A 15,573-nucleotide genomic window follows, 5' to 3' on the forward strand; every position below is an offset into this window, starting at 1 on the left:
GAGTGGTTCGAGTAATGTGCCGGTAGGATCTCAATCATGATGGTGCAATGCATCAGTGTGGTACTATTGGTAAAATAACGATCGAGCTGTTCGTACATACACGCATCTGCTTGACGTTCATTACATCAAGTCCACTGCTCACCTATGATAGGCGGCTCCACTAGTGATGCATGATGGATAAAGTCGTTAAACGTTTGCATAGATCGTGACCGAGGTGGGCGGCCCCCCTGGCGCTCTCTAACTGCCCTGTATGCAGTTGAAATCCCCATCTATAAACTAAGGGAGATCAACAAGCCGTAAGTGGTAATGGGCATGTAAGGCGAGTTCCTCCCAGAGGGCCTCTTGCTCCAGTTGTTTATTCGAGGAATGACAATAAACATGATCCATTCTGAGTTTACTTGCTATAGAGTGGGAATGATCCGATGTTGTCATCGGTTCGATAAGCCCAACTATCCCTAAGTTGTGCTTTTTTATTAGTGAGAGTAGATGTGATAGGGTTAGAGGGTTACCAATCCCTCTACACTTCTAAATAAGACTTGGAATCATAAAACTACCGGCTCACGTGATGCACCCTCGATGGGGTGTTGTATATGCGGCATGTATGGGAGGCTCCAAACGATGTCCCGGAGGGGGAGAGGCATCCACATTTGAATCCTCAGAGAGAGAAACATCGTCCTCCTCCTCTCTCATGAAAGTCCGACCACTAGTACCTCCACAAGTGTCCTCCGAACTAGTGAGTGAAGTCTGATGATTAGTCAAGCGTTCCGCCTGCTCGAAAGGGATATGTGATGGATGGAGGTCGTGCATGGAAGTGAGTATATCAGGTGGGGGAGGAGCGTGGCTAGGGTAGGGCGGTAAGCTAGGGATGGGGATGGGTGGTGAAGGGGGGGGGAAGGGGAAGGGGATGAGTGAGGTATAGGGAGGAGTGGGTCCGAAAGGGAAGAGCGAGGAGGGCAGTGGTCTTGTGAGCTAAAGTGGTCTTGTGATCAACCCGCTAAAGTTTTTTGCAATAATAAATTGATAATCAGCATCGCGGATGATCCACTACAACACGGCACATGTTGAGGTTGATCATCACTTCATTAAGGAGAAATTAGATTTGGATCGATTCTGCACACACTATGTCCCTTCTACTCTATAGTGGCAGAACTCTTCATCAAAGGCCTATTTGGCCAATGATTTCTAGAGTTTTGTGTCAAGTTGGGACTGGATAACTTCCTCTCTACATCTTGAGGGGGAGTGTTGAATGGGCTTCTTTTCTTATTTCTAATATCTCCCTGTAATATGACCCATGACAATGGGCACATTTTCATTCTCTCTCCTTCTTCCTATAAATACAATGTAATGTGCCCTAGTGAGGGTTAAGGAATTCAATTCTCAATTTCTTCCGTAAGTAGTCCTCATTTCACCAAAACAATCAAATTTATATCAATATATTAGAGGCAAATTAAATTTTGTTCCAAGTTTTGCTTCCCAATGTACAGCTCTGTTTTAGAAAACATGAAAAAATGGGCTTTCTCCCAACAAAACGCCCTCCTCTCTACCTCTCTATATCTCTCACTGCTTTGACTCTCAATCCAGTTCTTGGATGGACAATAAGACCATTTGGTTTACCCTGGAAGCATAAGCAATTCTCGTATGCCTTCGCAAACCTGCAAAATACAAGGGTTTTTAAGGGAGCGCCAAAATCAGAGACAAAAACTCTACAATATCCCTCTACATCATAAATATCAATCAGTAATTAAGTATAAGATAGAGTTTTGCAGCATGCTGTTTTATGGTTTGATTCAAGGGGCTGAAACTTTCAGTATTTTCATGGAACACGGAGGAAAGTAATGGTTAATTTGGGGCCAAAGAATGACACCATGGAAAACTGGAGTAAAACCCAAAGAGATAGAAATTCCTGTTATTGTACCCCTAATTGTGCACTAATCAATATGTTTAGCCCAACGTAAGAAGACGAGTTAAAAAAAATAATGGGACAAGTCGAGCAGGGTTCAGCATTAATGATGATGATGGCAAATCATCATACTCTGTCATCATCATCCATTAGTTGATGATAAATTTCCATGATCATCATCAATCGCCCTAGCTCAAACATGGATAACAACGGGGACAACAAGACTTGGGGTGATGAAGACGACGACAAAATTTGTCATCATCCGCCATGCCTACTTCTGATCACCAATGAAGATGATGATAGAACGACTATGTTTTGTCATCCTCATCATTATCTGGTTTCCAAGATTCATCATTTCATCATCTTTGTTGTTACTCTTCGAACCCACCCATGGAAGATGACGACAAATTAGTTATTGTCTGTCAACCATTATATCAAGATAAACTGTAACCAATGTACATAATTGGATGTGAGAACCCGAGCTTAAGGGCAGAAACGTAATGAAATGAAGAGAAAATATGGACCAAATCCAAAAGTAAGGCCAAAAAGTCAAAGTCCATTCAACGAAAAAGAGATGGAATGCACATGACGCATCAACATCTGCAAGCAATAATAATTGTTTTCACATTCTTACAAGTTTAATTCGTGCCTTGATACCAGCGATCAACTGGGTACTTTCTTCGATCTGCCTGTTAAATCCAGAGACCAAACCAAATGACAAAAGAGAAAGAACCATCTGTTGGTTTGTGGTGCTGAAGTTTAACATAGATCACAAGAGATATATAAAAAAGTACTTTCCTGAGAGAAAAATGGTTCAACGCAAGTTCATATAAATTAGAATATATTAAAAAGCAACACATTAATGAGAGGACATGCCTAGCTATTCTCGCTTCCTTGACTGCTATAAACTCAAGAGCTTCTGACCACGTAAACTCCACGTGAAAACCTAAACCAACATCCACAAATATGCGACGAGTGTCTGGCCTGTACAGAGAAAAAGACAAAATCAACCACCATAGTAATCCTTCGGACAAACATAATGGATTTGACAGAATCAAGAGAACATGGTTGACATAAATATATAATGGATGCCAGAGAAGAGCGAGAGAGAGAGAGAGAGAGAGAGCAAGAACTACGTGTAGACTAGTTCTTCCTATAACTATTGAAAGGGGAAAACCCCAAAATCTAAACTGATAAAAATACCTCCCTCGTGGACTGCAATGATTAAAATGACCCTTGATGTGATGGGGATCCAGTCAAGACCCCAAAGATGAATTCATCCACGATTATAAGTAGCATTCAACCGTATTTATACCCTTATTCATATCAAGAAACAGTTATGGCAGTTCCCCGCCTTTGAGAATTCAGTGAGATTCTATCGGGTTTGAAGGAGAAAAAAATAGATAAAAGAGTAAGTAAATGAATTTCATTTACATACAGATGAAAGTTTTTTTCGAAAGAAAGATATAGATGAATGTAACCTTCAATTAAGCAAACAAACGATCTTCACCTTTTGAACAAGTAATTAAAGTGAGGCTAAAATGGCCAAGTACTTATACAATCCGCATGTGATAAATCCAATTCATAATAGCCAAGAATGTGTATGAAAGATGTTATCCATAATGTTAAAGGAAGAGGTGATCTTCTGGCATACACATCTGCCTGAAGGTAAACCTCAGAACCAATGTTGACCATTGTTCTCAGAGAAGTAACTTCATTCTTTTGAAGGATCTCGATACTCCTCTTCAGATCAGAGCTGAGCGATAGACAGATGAGTCAAGAATTCGCAACAAAGGGCATACAGATAAAGACTGATAAACGTAGCATAAAGATAATTTTTTTGATTAAGACATGCACATTATTTGTTGAAAATTATAATATGAGAAAGATAATTTCGGGGAAATGTAAAAAGTAGCTATATAAAAAGGATACAAAACCTTCTGTTCTTCAAACAGCTTGTCCCTGCGAAATATATCAGCATCCAAATTTTATAGTTAGCGTCGCCTATATAAGAGTACACAGTTCCATAGTCCAATGATACAGAGAAAATTTTGGTGAAATTCGATGTTTTCCAATAGAGCAAAGGATAGACCATTCATCAGAAGATAGAGCAGTACTAATGTAGTTTTTGACGTCTAATGTTTAAATATCATAATGGTGTAAGAATAAAACGTAGCGAGGAGCGACCTTTGGGAAACCGCAAGTAATAAATCGGGCTTTAATCTGACATCAACAAATTCTTCAAACTTTTTAATCTTTTCCTCCCGCATCTTGTCCATTCTTCACTAACCCTGTTCAGGAAACCTGCAAAACTACATTTTTTTCATCAAATAATGATCATCCGTGGCAGAATGGGCGAAACAAACTATCGTAGAGTTCTAGTCGGGAGCAGAAGATGTAAGTCAAACAACTATGATCGAAAGAATCTAGGAACTCCCCTGAATTAGAGTTTGAATAGCGCAACTAATTGGGTTTAAGTATTTTCACAATCAGATTGACTGAAAGAGGACAATGGGTCAAATCAAAGCGTGGATTATCGGTTCCTCACCTCTTTATATGTCGTATTTCCTTCGCTCGGGAATTGATTAATGGATATAACCTCTTTCAGAAAGCTACGATTTTGCTGCTGCTTGCATGGCGAGGGCCAAAAATCGCCGTCTCTTCCTCTCTTGTTTTAGTTTCTTGCCGTCGTCTGAAAGAGCAGGTGGGGTTTAAGATTATATGCAATCCTACATATATATACCAAATATATCATTGCTCTAGATTATGAAACTTCAGTGTCTCATGTTATAATTAAAGCAAGAAATAGAGAATTTCAATTTTGGACAGGAAAATTAGCTTAAGATGCCTTTTTTATTTCATTGAAACTCCATAAATTTAATTAGCCCATTAATCCTTAGAACTTGGATTTGAAATTTGGAGGGAGTGGTAAGGTTTTTCTTATTTTTCATGATTTTTGGAAGTTTTGGATGCCATTTAAACTGGTTAAGGTTTTTTATTTCTCATGAATTTTGGAATTTTTTATGCCATTTAAACGGGTTAATGTTTTTAATTTCTCTTGATATATTTAATAATTCAGGATATAGGAAATTTCAATTTAATACACGAAAATTATCAAAAATGCCTTTTTTATTCCATAGAAACTACATAAATATAATTAGCCCATTAATCCTTAGGTCTTTTATTACCCATGTTTTTTTGGTTTTTTGGATGCTATTTAAACTGGTAAAGGTTCTTTATTTGTCATGATGTCTAGAATTTTTGGAGTCCATTTAAACTAGTTAAGGTTTTTTAATTTCTGAAGATTTTTTGAATTTCTAGATGCCATTTAAACAGGTTTTTGTAAAGAAACCTTGTCATTTTGCTTTTTCATAGAAATGGGTTATTGGCTCAATGTGTGCTCTAATCACTTAACCTGCTTGATAGGTAATTTAGACCATACCTCAGTGACTAAGAAAGTAACTAGGCGACTAAATAAACCAAACAAGGCCTACCAAAGCAGACCGCTGGCGTCAGTGGCCCATTGACATTGGCCCAAATATGAGCCCTGGGCCTTACCCATGTTCTCATGTCAGTAGCCAATTGTCACACCCAGGGGACAATAGGGATTAGGGAGCATGGGATCAAGTTGTTTTTATTGAAATTTTTATTGGACATCCAAGACTTTATGCTGGATTTTTATCAAATTGTCACTATGGGATTTATCCCATTATTTGGTGACTAAAAGATTTGAAAACCCCTTTTGTGTAGTTTTTATTTTATCGGTATGAGTCTGATCTTTTTGGATTGCATCTGATGAGTTGAGTCCCGAATGAATAGTTATAAGGCATGGCCAACGCCCTGACCATGGCCAATCCTATGACCATGGAGGACCTCTTAACCATTAGAAACCCAATGCCTAATCTCAATCAATTAACCACAGTCAATCCAATCACCACAATAGTGCCCTAACCACAAAATCCATTGAAGAAGGCTAATGTGCTGACCACAGTCAATTCATTGATCAAGGTTGAACCATCAGGATTAACCCAATGACAGTTATCGCTCCTTTAACTAGGAATTTTTTCTTTTCCTAGGGTCTAGCCCAGATCAAGATGAGACCGACAGAGGTGATGAACTCAAGTTTAATGTACTTATTCGTCACTGGTTATTGAATTAAAAAATATAAAATTAAGTTGAAAATTAACATTTTAATAAAATTGAGATAAGCACGGGCCATGAGGAACAGAGATTAAAGCATTAATATATTTTTAAATGATGACCAAGGGATATCTTATAAGATAAGAATAGAGATAAATATTAATTAAGGTGAGATGAGAGGGAGATAAATAATAATAGACATTATGAATGCATTAGATATAGATTGTGCAAGGACGTGGATACATAGATATACATATATAAAAATAATAATAGAGATCAAATGGATTAGAATGGATAAGATAGATTGATCTAAACTAACGATGCTGCAAACTTAAATTTTGAGACAATGTAATTTCAAGGAAATCTCATTAGATACTTATATTCCTCGTCCCTGTCATTCATCCTGGAATTCAGAAATAAACGAGGAAGTAATTTCAAATTCATGCCAAAGATGGCACTTTGGATTTAGATTTCTGGGCTCAATCATCATCCGCACACTGCCACTCTTTGTGATTTCTTTCACTCCAGAGTCGAAACAGTTTCAACTCAAAAACTATGTTTAGATCAAATTATTTTGACCTTGAAACATTCAAAAATAAAAATTTTCCAATACATCAATAATTTGCAAAAAATTAGGCGAATGAGTGCAAACACGTGATGAGTGAAAAAATAACAGAAATTGCTGATAGCTTCCACTTAATTATTTCTAATTATGTATTAGTATTGGTAAATATTGATAAGAATTTACATAATGGTAGTACATTATCAACAAACCTTTCTCATCACTAACAAGTCAAACTATGTTATGAGTCAAGATTTATATTTTTTTCTTTAGCAAGTCAAATTTGTGGTTATACTTGTAGTTATGACTCAAATAACTACAAGTATAAGCACAAATTTGAGTTCACTAGTCATCTAATATTATGTTTTTGGAGGATACTCGCGTACACATCTAGAGAATAAAATTAAAACCAAAAACGATCTGATATATGTGATTTAAGGACTTTCCATTTCCCTCAGGCTCTAAACATCATAAAGACAAGTGAATAATTTTTCTATAACTAATTTATGTAACTAAATTACTATTTTGGATTTATCATAAATATTTCATATATATAAAAGCAAGTCATTTCTGCGATATACCTCTGGATATTTTTTCATATTTATTCCACACTTTTTTGCAATACAATAGAGTATTCAATCCTTTCAGTCCATTCACTAAATTTGTGTTCTCTTAAAATCAATTGAATTTCCTATGTTTTAGATTTCCTCTGAAATCAAAAATAAACTTTGAATCAGCACATAATTTTCACAACTGAAATACTTGGAGTATATCACTGGACAATAAAGAAGGGCTATATTTAAATATTATAGAGAGGAATTAATCTGACAGTCTGATTAAAATCAGACAGCCTGGATTGAGCATGGCCTTGAATACATAGGTTGTTTTGTGTGAATGATATGTACCCCCATCTCCACACATATTAAAAATCAGATGTGGAGTCCATACCAACTTCACAACCTGCCCACCTGCTCCCCAACCATGACGCATTGGCCTACTATTGTACCTGATGGCTGCCTAATCCAATATTATATCCCATATAATCTCTTAGAAATATTAAATACCCCTAAATTACATTTTTTTAACCGTAAAAGTTTATTTATTCATAAAAGTATCATAACTTCTGCAAAAATACTCTAAATCTAAAAATGTTACAATGACTCGAGGAAAACTCAGTAAGAATATTTTCATTCGTTCTATTCATATTAAATTAATTCAAAAATAATTAACTCCATGTTATATATAATTTTTATAAGTATGTATAAATTCAAGGAATGAGCTAACTATATACTATTCATATTAAATAAGGATTGTATGATGCATTTCCAAGGAATAATTAACTATATGCTATTTAAATAAATATGATGCATAAAATGATGATAAAATAAATGTATGATACTTTTGATTTTTGGATCTAGTCTATAACATAATATGAGGTAAATTAGGTATTGAATATTTTAATAACTTAATTTTTTGTGACACTATATAAGGAATGAGCTAGATAAGCGGAATGGTGTACGTGTTTTGATAAATTTAGGGATAGCCCCTGAATCATGTCCTAAACCATTTTTATTATCATTATAAATACAATGCGCTGAGGCCCATGAGCCAAAAACAAAACTTCTTTGTAATAGTGCACTACAAAGGATAACAATAAAATAAAAACAATTGGTGAGCTCCATTAGTTTCTTATTTTTTTAGTGACCATGATATGATTTCTATATGTGTAAATTTTTATTTGATGATTTTTTATAGATCATATGGATGTGTGTTTTCATCATAAAAAATCTTTGAAATGATTAAAAATCAAAATAGCTTCGAAGAACTTCAGAGGCATTATATTCACAAATAACATTCTAATTTCGATTATAATTTTATTTATTTACATGTGCTTATTTTCATTTCAATAAGCATGCATGTGCGTTATTCATGCTTAAAATAGTTAATTTTACTTTTAATGGACTTAATATTTTTCTCAAATTTATGGTATAACATAATTTTAAACATTAATTTCAAAATTTTAAAAAAATTCAGAATATTTATTTTAGATTTATTGAAACATTCCAATGGTTTTTTGTATTTTTTAAGATAAATTCTGGTTTTTCCCATTTCTGTATTTTCGTAGAATGCATAACCTTAAAATTTTATAAAACCATAATTTAATGAGTCACAATATATATGTATCAGTTTATTATGTTTTAAGAATGAAATATGGTTTTCCCTATTTTCATGGCATTTTTATATATTTTAACATTCAATTCATATATAAAATAATTTTAAAAGTTATAAAAGATACATTTAGAATTTATTTTAATATTTTCGAGGAGTTTTTACTTTTTGGGTCTTCCTAAATTTTTTGCCATCTGGAAACTAATTACGTCTTCAAGAATTAGAAAATTATCCATAAGAATTCAAAAAATATTTTCAATATATGCACACATTATTTTTTGCATTTTATTACCTTAAATAATATGTAGTTTTAAAATTATTTTTCAATTAATTATGTAAATTGACAGGAACTAAATGACAAATGCATTTTTTGCATTACTTTATTGAATTAAGATATTAATTTTTGCGTACTTTCGTGATATGAATGCATTTTATTAATTATCAATATAACGTATAAACCAGAATATGATTTATCAATGTGAAGTCCAAACTAAAACAAATAAAGCTATATTAATGTAATTTAAATATAAAAGATATATGTTTTTATTGGGCATAGTATATGAAGCGAAATGTATAGGATACTTTTTCCTTCATAATTTTGAACAGTTTTCCTTAATAAAAGACTAGAAAGTATAAAGTACACACTAAATTGGTCTCCATCTCCCTCCTGATCATTTTTCCTGGATACAATGACATAAACAAATAATAGGTACTCATATTATATGTTAGTTATATCTATAATGGACTTTGGAATCCCAATATTTAGTTATAATAGTACGTAACTATAATCCAGGCCTAGACCCCTATGTGTGAATATTTCTAAGTGACAATTGATAAAAAGATGTTTAATATAATTTCAACATTTCAAGATATCCATTGGTTTTTAGCATATAAGACTACATCTAATAGTGTACTTATGAATATGTGATATCATCTCGAGTTTTTTTTTGAAATTCCCAAACTTTTATAATTTTGGTTCCTTCTACCTTTTGATATTATCATAATATAATACTCTGATTAGGTACTAGTTAGATCCTAATGAAGAATTATGAATGAATATTGAAATTTGATGAAAAATTTTATACTGTTATATTTTTGTTTTATAGATGAAAAAAATCAAGTTCGGGTTTAGAAATTATATTGGCTCTGATATTTTGGAACGAGATAAAGTGAGAGTTGAAAAATAGAAATTGATTACATGCTAAGATATATATGAATACAAAAGTATATAGTTTTATTAAAATCGAATATAATATTGCCATTGAGAATTAATTCTTAAGAGATTTAGTTAAATTAAATTCGGATTGAACCAAATTGTTTGACATTGAGTTAATAAATCCAAATGGAAGTGATTTAATTGATAATTGATCTAGATTCATTGAGTTTATTTTTTATTTAGATATTTTAAGTCAATGTTTAATCTGGCATCAAGGGGAAACCAAGATTGAGAAGGATAGAAAGGGCCCCATCTAAGAGGTAAAATTAAAAGCATTATAGTGGGCTTTGTTATTGCTCCCTTGTTGCCATATATTTTGTTGAAATAAAGCATCTCATGCGACACTGTGAAGGCCATAATAGGAGTAGAAGCTTAAACTTCATGGGAAGCCAAGACTGCTGAGGTCAGGAAGGAGTTCACAGACAGTGATAAGTTTGGAACATTTTTATGTTGGATAGCCTCAATCTACTGAGCTTTGGCTATGTGGCATAGACAATAGGGGAAAATTGAGGTTGAGCATCTAGAATATGATAATTTGCACAACAAGGTTAGGGCATTCCTCGATCTTTAATTAAAAATTATTATCTCGCTCAATATTCAATCATCATCGATAATATAAGATTAGACCAATTTAGTAACAATATACTAAGAGCCAACATTATATTTAGAATATGAACTATATTTTCTCAATAACTCAACATGTACTCAATTTCTATTATTGAACTCTCATTTCATCTCATTCCAAAATCTCAAAGTCATTCAAATTTCTAAACTTAAGTTAGATTTTATCCTATCTCAATCTTTTCCCATATCACTATATCAAAAATCATTTTCATAATCAGAATTAACTTGAAGCTATCTAACTGATGTTATTTCCACCATCAAATGAATCCAAATCTTCTATTCCAAGCCAATTTAAAATCACAAAATATAATACTATAATTTATTCATCAAAATTTCAATACTAAGGATGGAATTCTGTTTACTCGCTTTAAATTGAGTATCCGTTTCCCCCTTTTTCCTGCTAGGATTGGAAATATATATTTTCTCACAATCCTCCATTACTATACAACCAACATCGAATTCAAAATCTCAAATTATGATAATATCAAGGTAGAAAATAATAGTTTCAAAATATTACATTTACTCCTTTCTAGTTCTTGCCTTTCTTTTCTCATTCTTTCTCGCCTTTATTTTTTTCTGGACGTTTTATTTATCAGGCTTTGAGAGTTCTCAAGAGTCAACTTCCTTCATCAAGTTCAAACTCATAAGTAAGAGTTAATAGACACTATATTTACCTTTTATCTTTGTACTTTTTTTTATCTCTTCATTCATTCTCACATTATTTTCACTGAAAGTTAATCCAACAGTCAGAAAATATGATGCGGTGAAGGATGAGTGATTAAAACGCCTTTCCATCCATCCTATTCCGTCGTCCATTCCAGAGCCTTATCTCACAATATGCTCATCTCCTCCCGTCATAGGCTAAAATTTATAATATGTTGTTCAACCATACCCCCATTCACTCGTCTTGATCAAAAGATGCCGAATTATAATTCAGAAATTCTGAATTAGAAGTCAGCAAGTGATTCAGATGCAAAATTCTGATTCAGAAGCCAAATTTCATTGAAATGATGGAACACGTCATCAATGGGAAGAAGTGAACACCAGATTCAACACATGAGGGCGTGTTCTTGCTTCTTCTACTGAAAATTTTGGGGTTTTTGTTACCTTCTTTTAACACTTGTCACTTCCGCCATCGAAAAACTTTCACAAGCTGTCTTTTTGCTGTTGTTTCTTGCTGCAGGGACATTGTGATTGTGCTTTCCTTCATAAGTGGTAATCACTGCATTTGGATTGGTGGAATCTCTTTCGATGTGCTTGCGGACATTACAACCAAGGCTTGTGCACTTGTAGTAACTCCTGCAAAGATTGAGCTGGATACATTAGAGGAGGCTTTGTGCATAAATTTTTCAACATTTTCCCCATAATTTAAATGACTATTGACTTCAGAAAATAGCAACATCTTCAGATAATGTTTTGAAGATTTTTCTGCTCAGAGTAAGATGTTTATTTCGAGTTAACGTTTACGTTGATTTCTTCAGAAAATTAGTTTCAAAGCTGAATGGAATTAGGTAACCCCATTCAGTCTACAATTATTTCTAGGCAATGATTTCTGGGTAATTGTTTACTAAATTGAGAAAATTATTTTAAGGCTGAATGGTATTATGCCCGCTCATCACTCTACAATTATTTCTAGGTAAATTTTGAGGTAATTTTTTGAAAATGAGTAAATTCTGTCAAGGCAGAATGATGTTAAGTCTACTCGTCACTCTTGAACTATTTCTAGGCAGTCTTTGAGATAACTTTTTAAGAAAAACGTGTAAATTATTTCAACGCTGAATGGGCAAAAAAAACTAGCTTCGCGAAAATCAGAAAATTGAAAACCCCCAGAATTTTTTCATAAATAGTGAGAAAAAAGGTCAGCTCACCTCGGATTCAGATTCCCTTTGACCACTTTTTGACCGTACTTCCTCCACCTGTAACCATCATCAAGAAGGTCAACTGTGCTGGTTGTCTGCACAATGATCTTGGGTTTGGTCACAGTACTCTGCGAAGAACTCGATTTAATCCCAGCAATCGTCTGCAATCTCCTAAACCCATCACAAATATCACTTCAGAAACAACAAAAACTCGGGAAAACACAAAATTTGAACCCAAAAAAAAAGAAAAAACCTTCTCTTAGAACAAAACTCCGGATCAACCCCATCAGCCCTCCGTTCTTCAAACCCATCATCTTCTTCTTCTTCCTCTTCCTCTTCTTCATTGCCAGATCCAGAGGAGCGTTCGGATCCGGATTCCTCTCCCTGGTCGGGTCTTCCACTTACCCGACCGGACCCGATATCCCTGCAACGCTTGCTAGGCGATGGCTGAGGATGGTTGTGCTCTCCATTGTACAAAATTGAAGACACTTGGCCATCTACAGACCTCTCCACCTTCTTCTTCACATTACACTTTGGGTAAGTACATTTGAAATAACTCCTAGGACACTCACTGCCCTTCACCACCTTCTGCCCATACTTCTTCCATGTGTATCCATCGTCGAAGGGGTCATCTAAGATGAGAGAGGAAGCTTGCAGTTTCGGTTTAGAGAGAGAAACCTCTTTAGTTTGGGCTTCCTCTATCTGGGTTTCAGCAAAGGCCCGGTCTTTGGCTAATACCCAGATGCTATCTTCAGCCTGGGTGGTGATCTCTTGATGGGTCATTGCAAAAACTCCCTGCCAGATTCAAAAACATCAGAAAATGTAAAATTAAGGTGGTTTCTGTTGCTTTTCTTTTCTCTAAAATGTAAAATTAAGGTAGTTTGTGTTGGTTTTTTTTCTCTTGATGGGTCATTGCAAAAACTACCAGCCGGATTGAAAATCATCAGAAAATGTAAATTTTAAGCGGTTTTGTTGGTTTTTTTTTCTTGATGGGTCACTGCAAAAACTCACTGACCGATTGAAATCATAAGAAAATGGAAAATTAAGGTGGTTTTTTTTTGTTTTTTTTCTCTTGATGGGTCATTGCAAAAACTCACTGACCGATAGAAATCATAAGAAAATGGACAATTAAGGTGGTTTTTTTTCTCTCGATGGGTCATTGCAAAAACTACCAGCCGGATAGAAAATCATGAGAAAATGTAAAATTTAAGCGGTTTTGTTGGTTTTTTTTTCTCTTGATGGGTCACTGAAAAAACTCAATGACCGATTGAAACCATAAGAAAACGGAAAATTAAGGCGGTTTTTGTTGGTTTTTTTTCTCTCTAGATGGGTCATCGCAAAAACTCCCAGCCGAATTCAAAATCATCAGAAAATATAAAATTAAGGCGGATTTCGTTGTTTTTTTCTCTCTGGGTGGGTCATTGCAAAAACCACCTGGCGGATAGAAAATCATAAGAAAAATGTTTAAAAAATTAAAGCGGTTATGTTGGTTTTTTTTTCTCTTGACGGGTCGTCGCAAAACTCCCTACCAGATTCAAAAACATCAGAAAAAATGTAAAATTAAGGTGGTTTTGTTAGGTTTTTCTTCCTCTGAACGGATCATTTCAAAATCTACCAACCGAACTGAAAACCATCAGAAAAATGCAAAATTAAGATGGTTTTAGGAGCTTTTTTTCCTCTTGACGGGTCATCGCAAAACTCCCAACCAGATCCAAAAACATCAAAAGATGTAAAATTAAGGTGGTTTTGTTAGGTTTTTCTTTCCCTCAACCGATCATTTCAAAAACTACCAACCGAATAGAAAACCATCAGAAAAATGCAAAATTAAGATGGTTTTAGTAGCTTTTTTTTCCTCACCGGATGAGGAGAAAATGGAGGCGGGGAATCGAGCAAGGGGAAGAAGGGCGATGACCCATGTCGATCTTCGCCGCCGGAGAAGCTCCAAAACGCCGATTTGGGCAAAATTGGAGGCGGCGGCACCGCCAAAGCACCAGCCAGCAGCTGAGAGTATGAACGGTAATCCGCCTCGTTATCCTCCCCAAGAAAGCTTGCAATCAACGCTCCAGGGAGCTCACCTCCTTCCTTTGCCATCCTCTTCTCTCTTCTCTCTTCTCTCTAAGTCCTCTCTCTCTCCATCTATCTCTCTTTCGCTCCCTATTTCAGCCTCCCTACCTGGATCTTCTCGGAAGAAGGGAAGGAATCAGGGAAGAAGGTGGATTAGAAGCGGGAAATGAAGACCCATTGGCGGAGATTGCAGTCTGAGAAGTGGGCTTCTCTCCAATGTCCCTCAAATTATCTCCAGATTGAGATCAAATGAAATTGAGAGCGTTGACAATGCGGGTGGCACTAGATGTGCAGCCGCCAAATGATATTAAAGTCAGCGGGGCCGCCGTTTGATTATTTTTTTCAAGGAGGATTTTTTTTTTGGCGCAAGCTGCAGTGGTCTCAAGATCATTGATCGTAATCTTTGAGGGAAGTGGAAATATAGTTTTTTTTTGCATTAATGTAGTCAGTTTTGAAGCTAGTCCTTCCAAGTTAGTGGGTTTTTTCAAGCAACAAAAAGAAAAAAATTCCAAGATTGTAGTTACTTCTGCTCTGTTTTTGGTTATTTTATTTGATGAGTTTCCCCCTTGCGTTTACATTTTTCACTCTTCATACTATTTACCGTTTTATTATTTTTTTTCAAGGAGGATTTCTTTTTTTGGCGCAAACTACAGTGGCCTCAAGATCCATGATCATAATCTTTGAGGGAAGCGGAAATATAGTTTTTTTTTTTTGCATTAATGTAGTCAGTTTTGAAGCTAGTCCTTCCAAGTTAGTGGGTTTTTTCAACCAAAAAAAATAAAAAATACTTCCAAGATTGTAGTTACTTCTGCTCTGTTTTTGGTTATTTTATCTGATGAGTTTGCCCCTTGCGTTTTCATTTTTCACTCGATGATATTTATCTATTGTAATTTAAAATGTTTATCTTCCCCCCATGAGCTTCTTCACTACCCGTTTTAATTTTATGATTTTTTTCCTCAGGATAAATAGTATTTATTTGTCTATTACTTTCGATTTATCTCACACTTGTTTTGTTTTATACTATGTTTTTTGGCAGGAT

At 34.8% G+C, this 15,573-nt stretch overlaps 2 protein-coding genes across 3 annotated transcripts; both read right to left on the reverse strand.

Moving 5' to 3' along the window:
• Positions 1–1,403: 1,403 nt before the first annotated feature.
• On the reverse strand, positions 1,404–4,599 carry LOC144712412 (Prefoldin chaperone subunit family protein). 2 transcript variants are annotated; one of them, XM_078586668.1, is made up of 7 exons: positions 4,449–4,599; positions 4,088–4,204; positions 3,833–3,862; positions 3,555–3,656; positions 2,773–2,884; positions 2,535–2,585; positions 1,404–1,652 (listed from the first exon to the last, which is right to left on the reverse strand). In XM_078586668.1, exons 2-7 carry the CDS (start codon positions 4,177–4,179, stop codon positions 1,611–1,613), a joined length of 429 nt encoding a protein of 142 aa, XP_078442794.1. In that variant the 5' UTR covers positions 4,180–4,204; positions 4,449–4,599; the 3' UTR covers positions 1,404–1,610. The 2 variants fall into 2 exon arrangements, with proteins under 2 accessions (XP_078442794.1, XP_078442795.1); XM_078586669.1 differs by having other exon boundaries at positions 4,088–4,212.
• Positions 4,600–11,589: 6,990 nt separating this feature from the next.
• LOC144712200 (putative WRKY transcription factor 3) lies at positions 11,590–14,794 on the reverse strand. Its single transcript, XM_078586405.1, has 4 exons — positions 14,328–14,794; positions 12,724–13,265; positions 12,480–12,641; positions 11,590–11,910 (listed from the first exon to the last, which is right to left on the reverse strand). Exons 1-4 carry the CDS (start codon positions 14,559–14,561, stop codon positions 11,715–11,717), a joined length of 1,134 nt encoding a protein of 377 aa, XP_078442531.1. The 5' UTR covers positions 14,562–14,794; the 3' UTR covers positions 11,590–11,714.
• Between the last annotated feature and the right edge of the window lie 779 nt (positions 14,795–15,573).

Source organism: Wolffia australiana, chromosome 14, assembly GCF_029677425.1.
Source record: "Wolffia australiana isolate 7733 chromosome 14, ASM2967742v1".
In the NCBI taxonomy this organism is placed as follows: Eukaryota; Viridiplantae; Streptophyta; class Magnoliopsida; order Alismatales; family Araceae; genus Wolffia; species Wolffia australiana.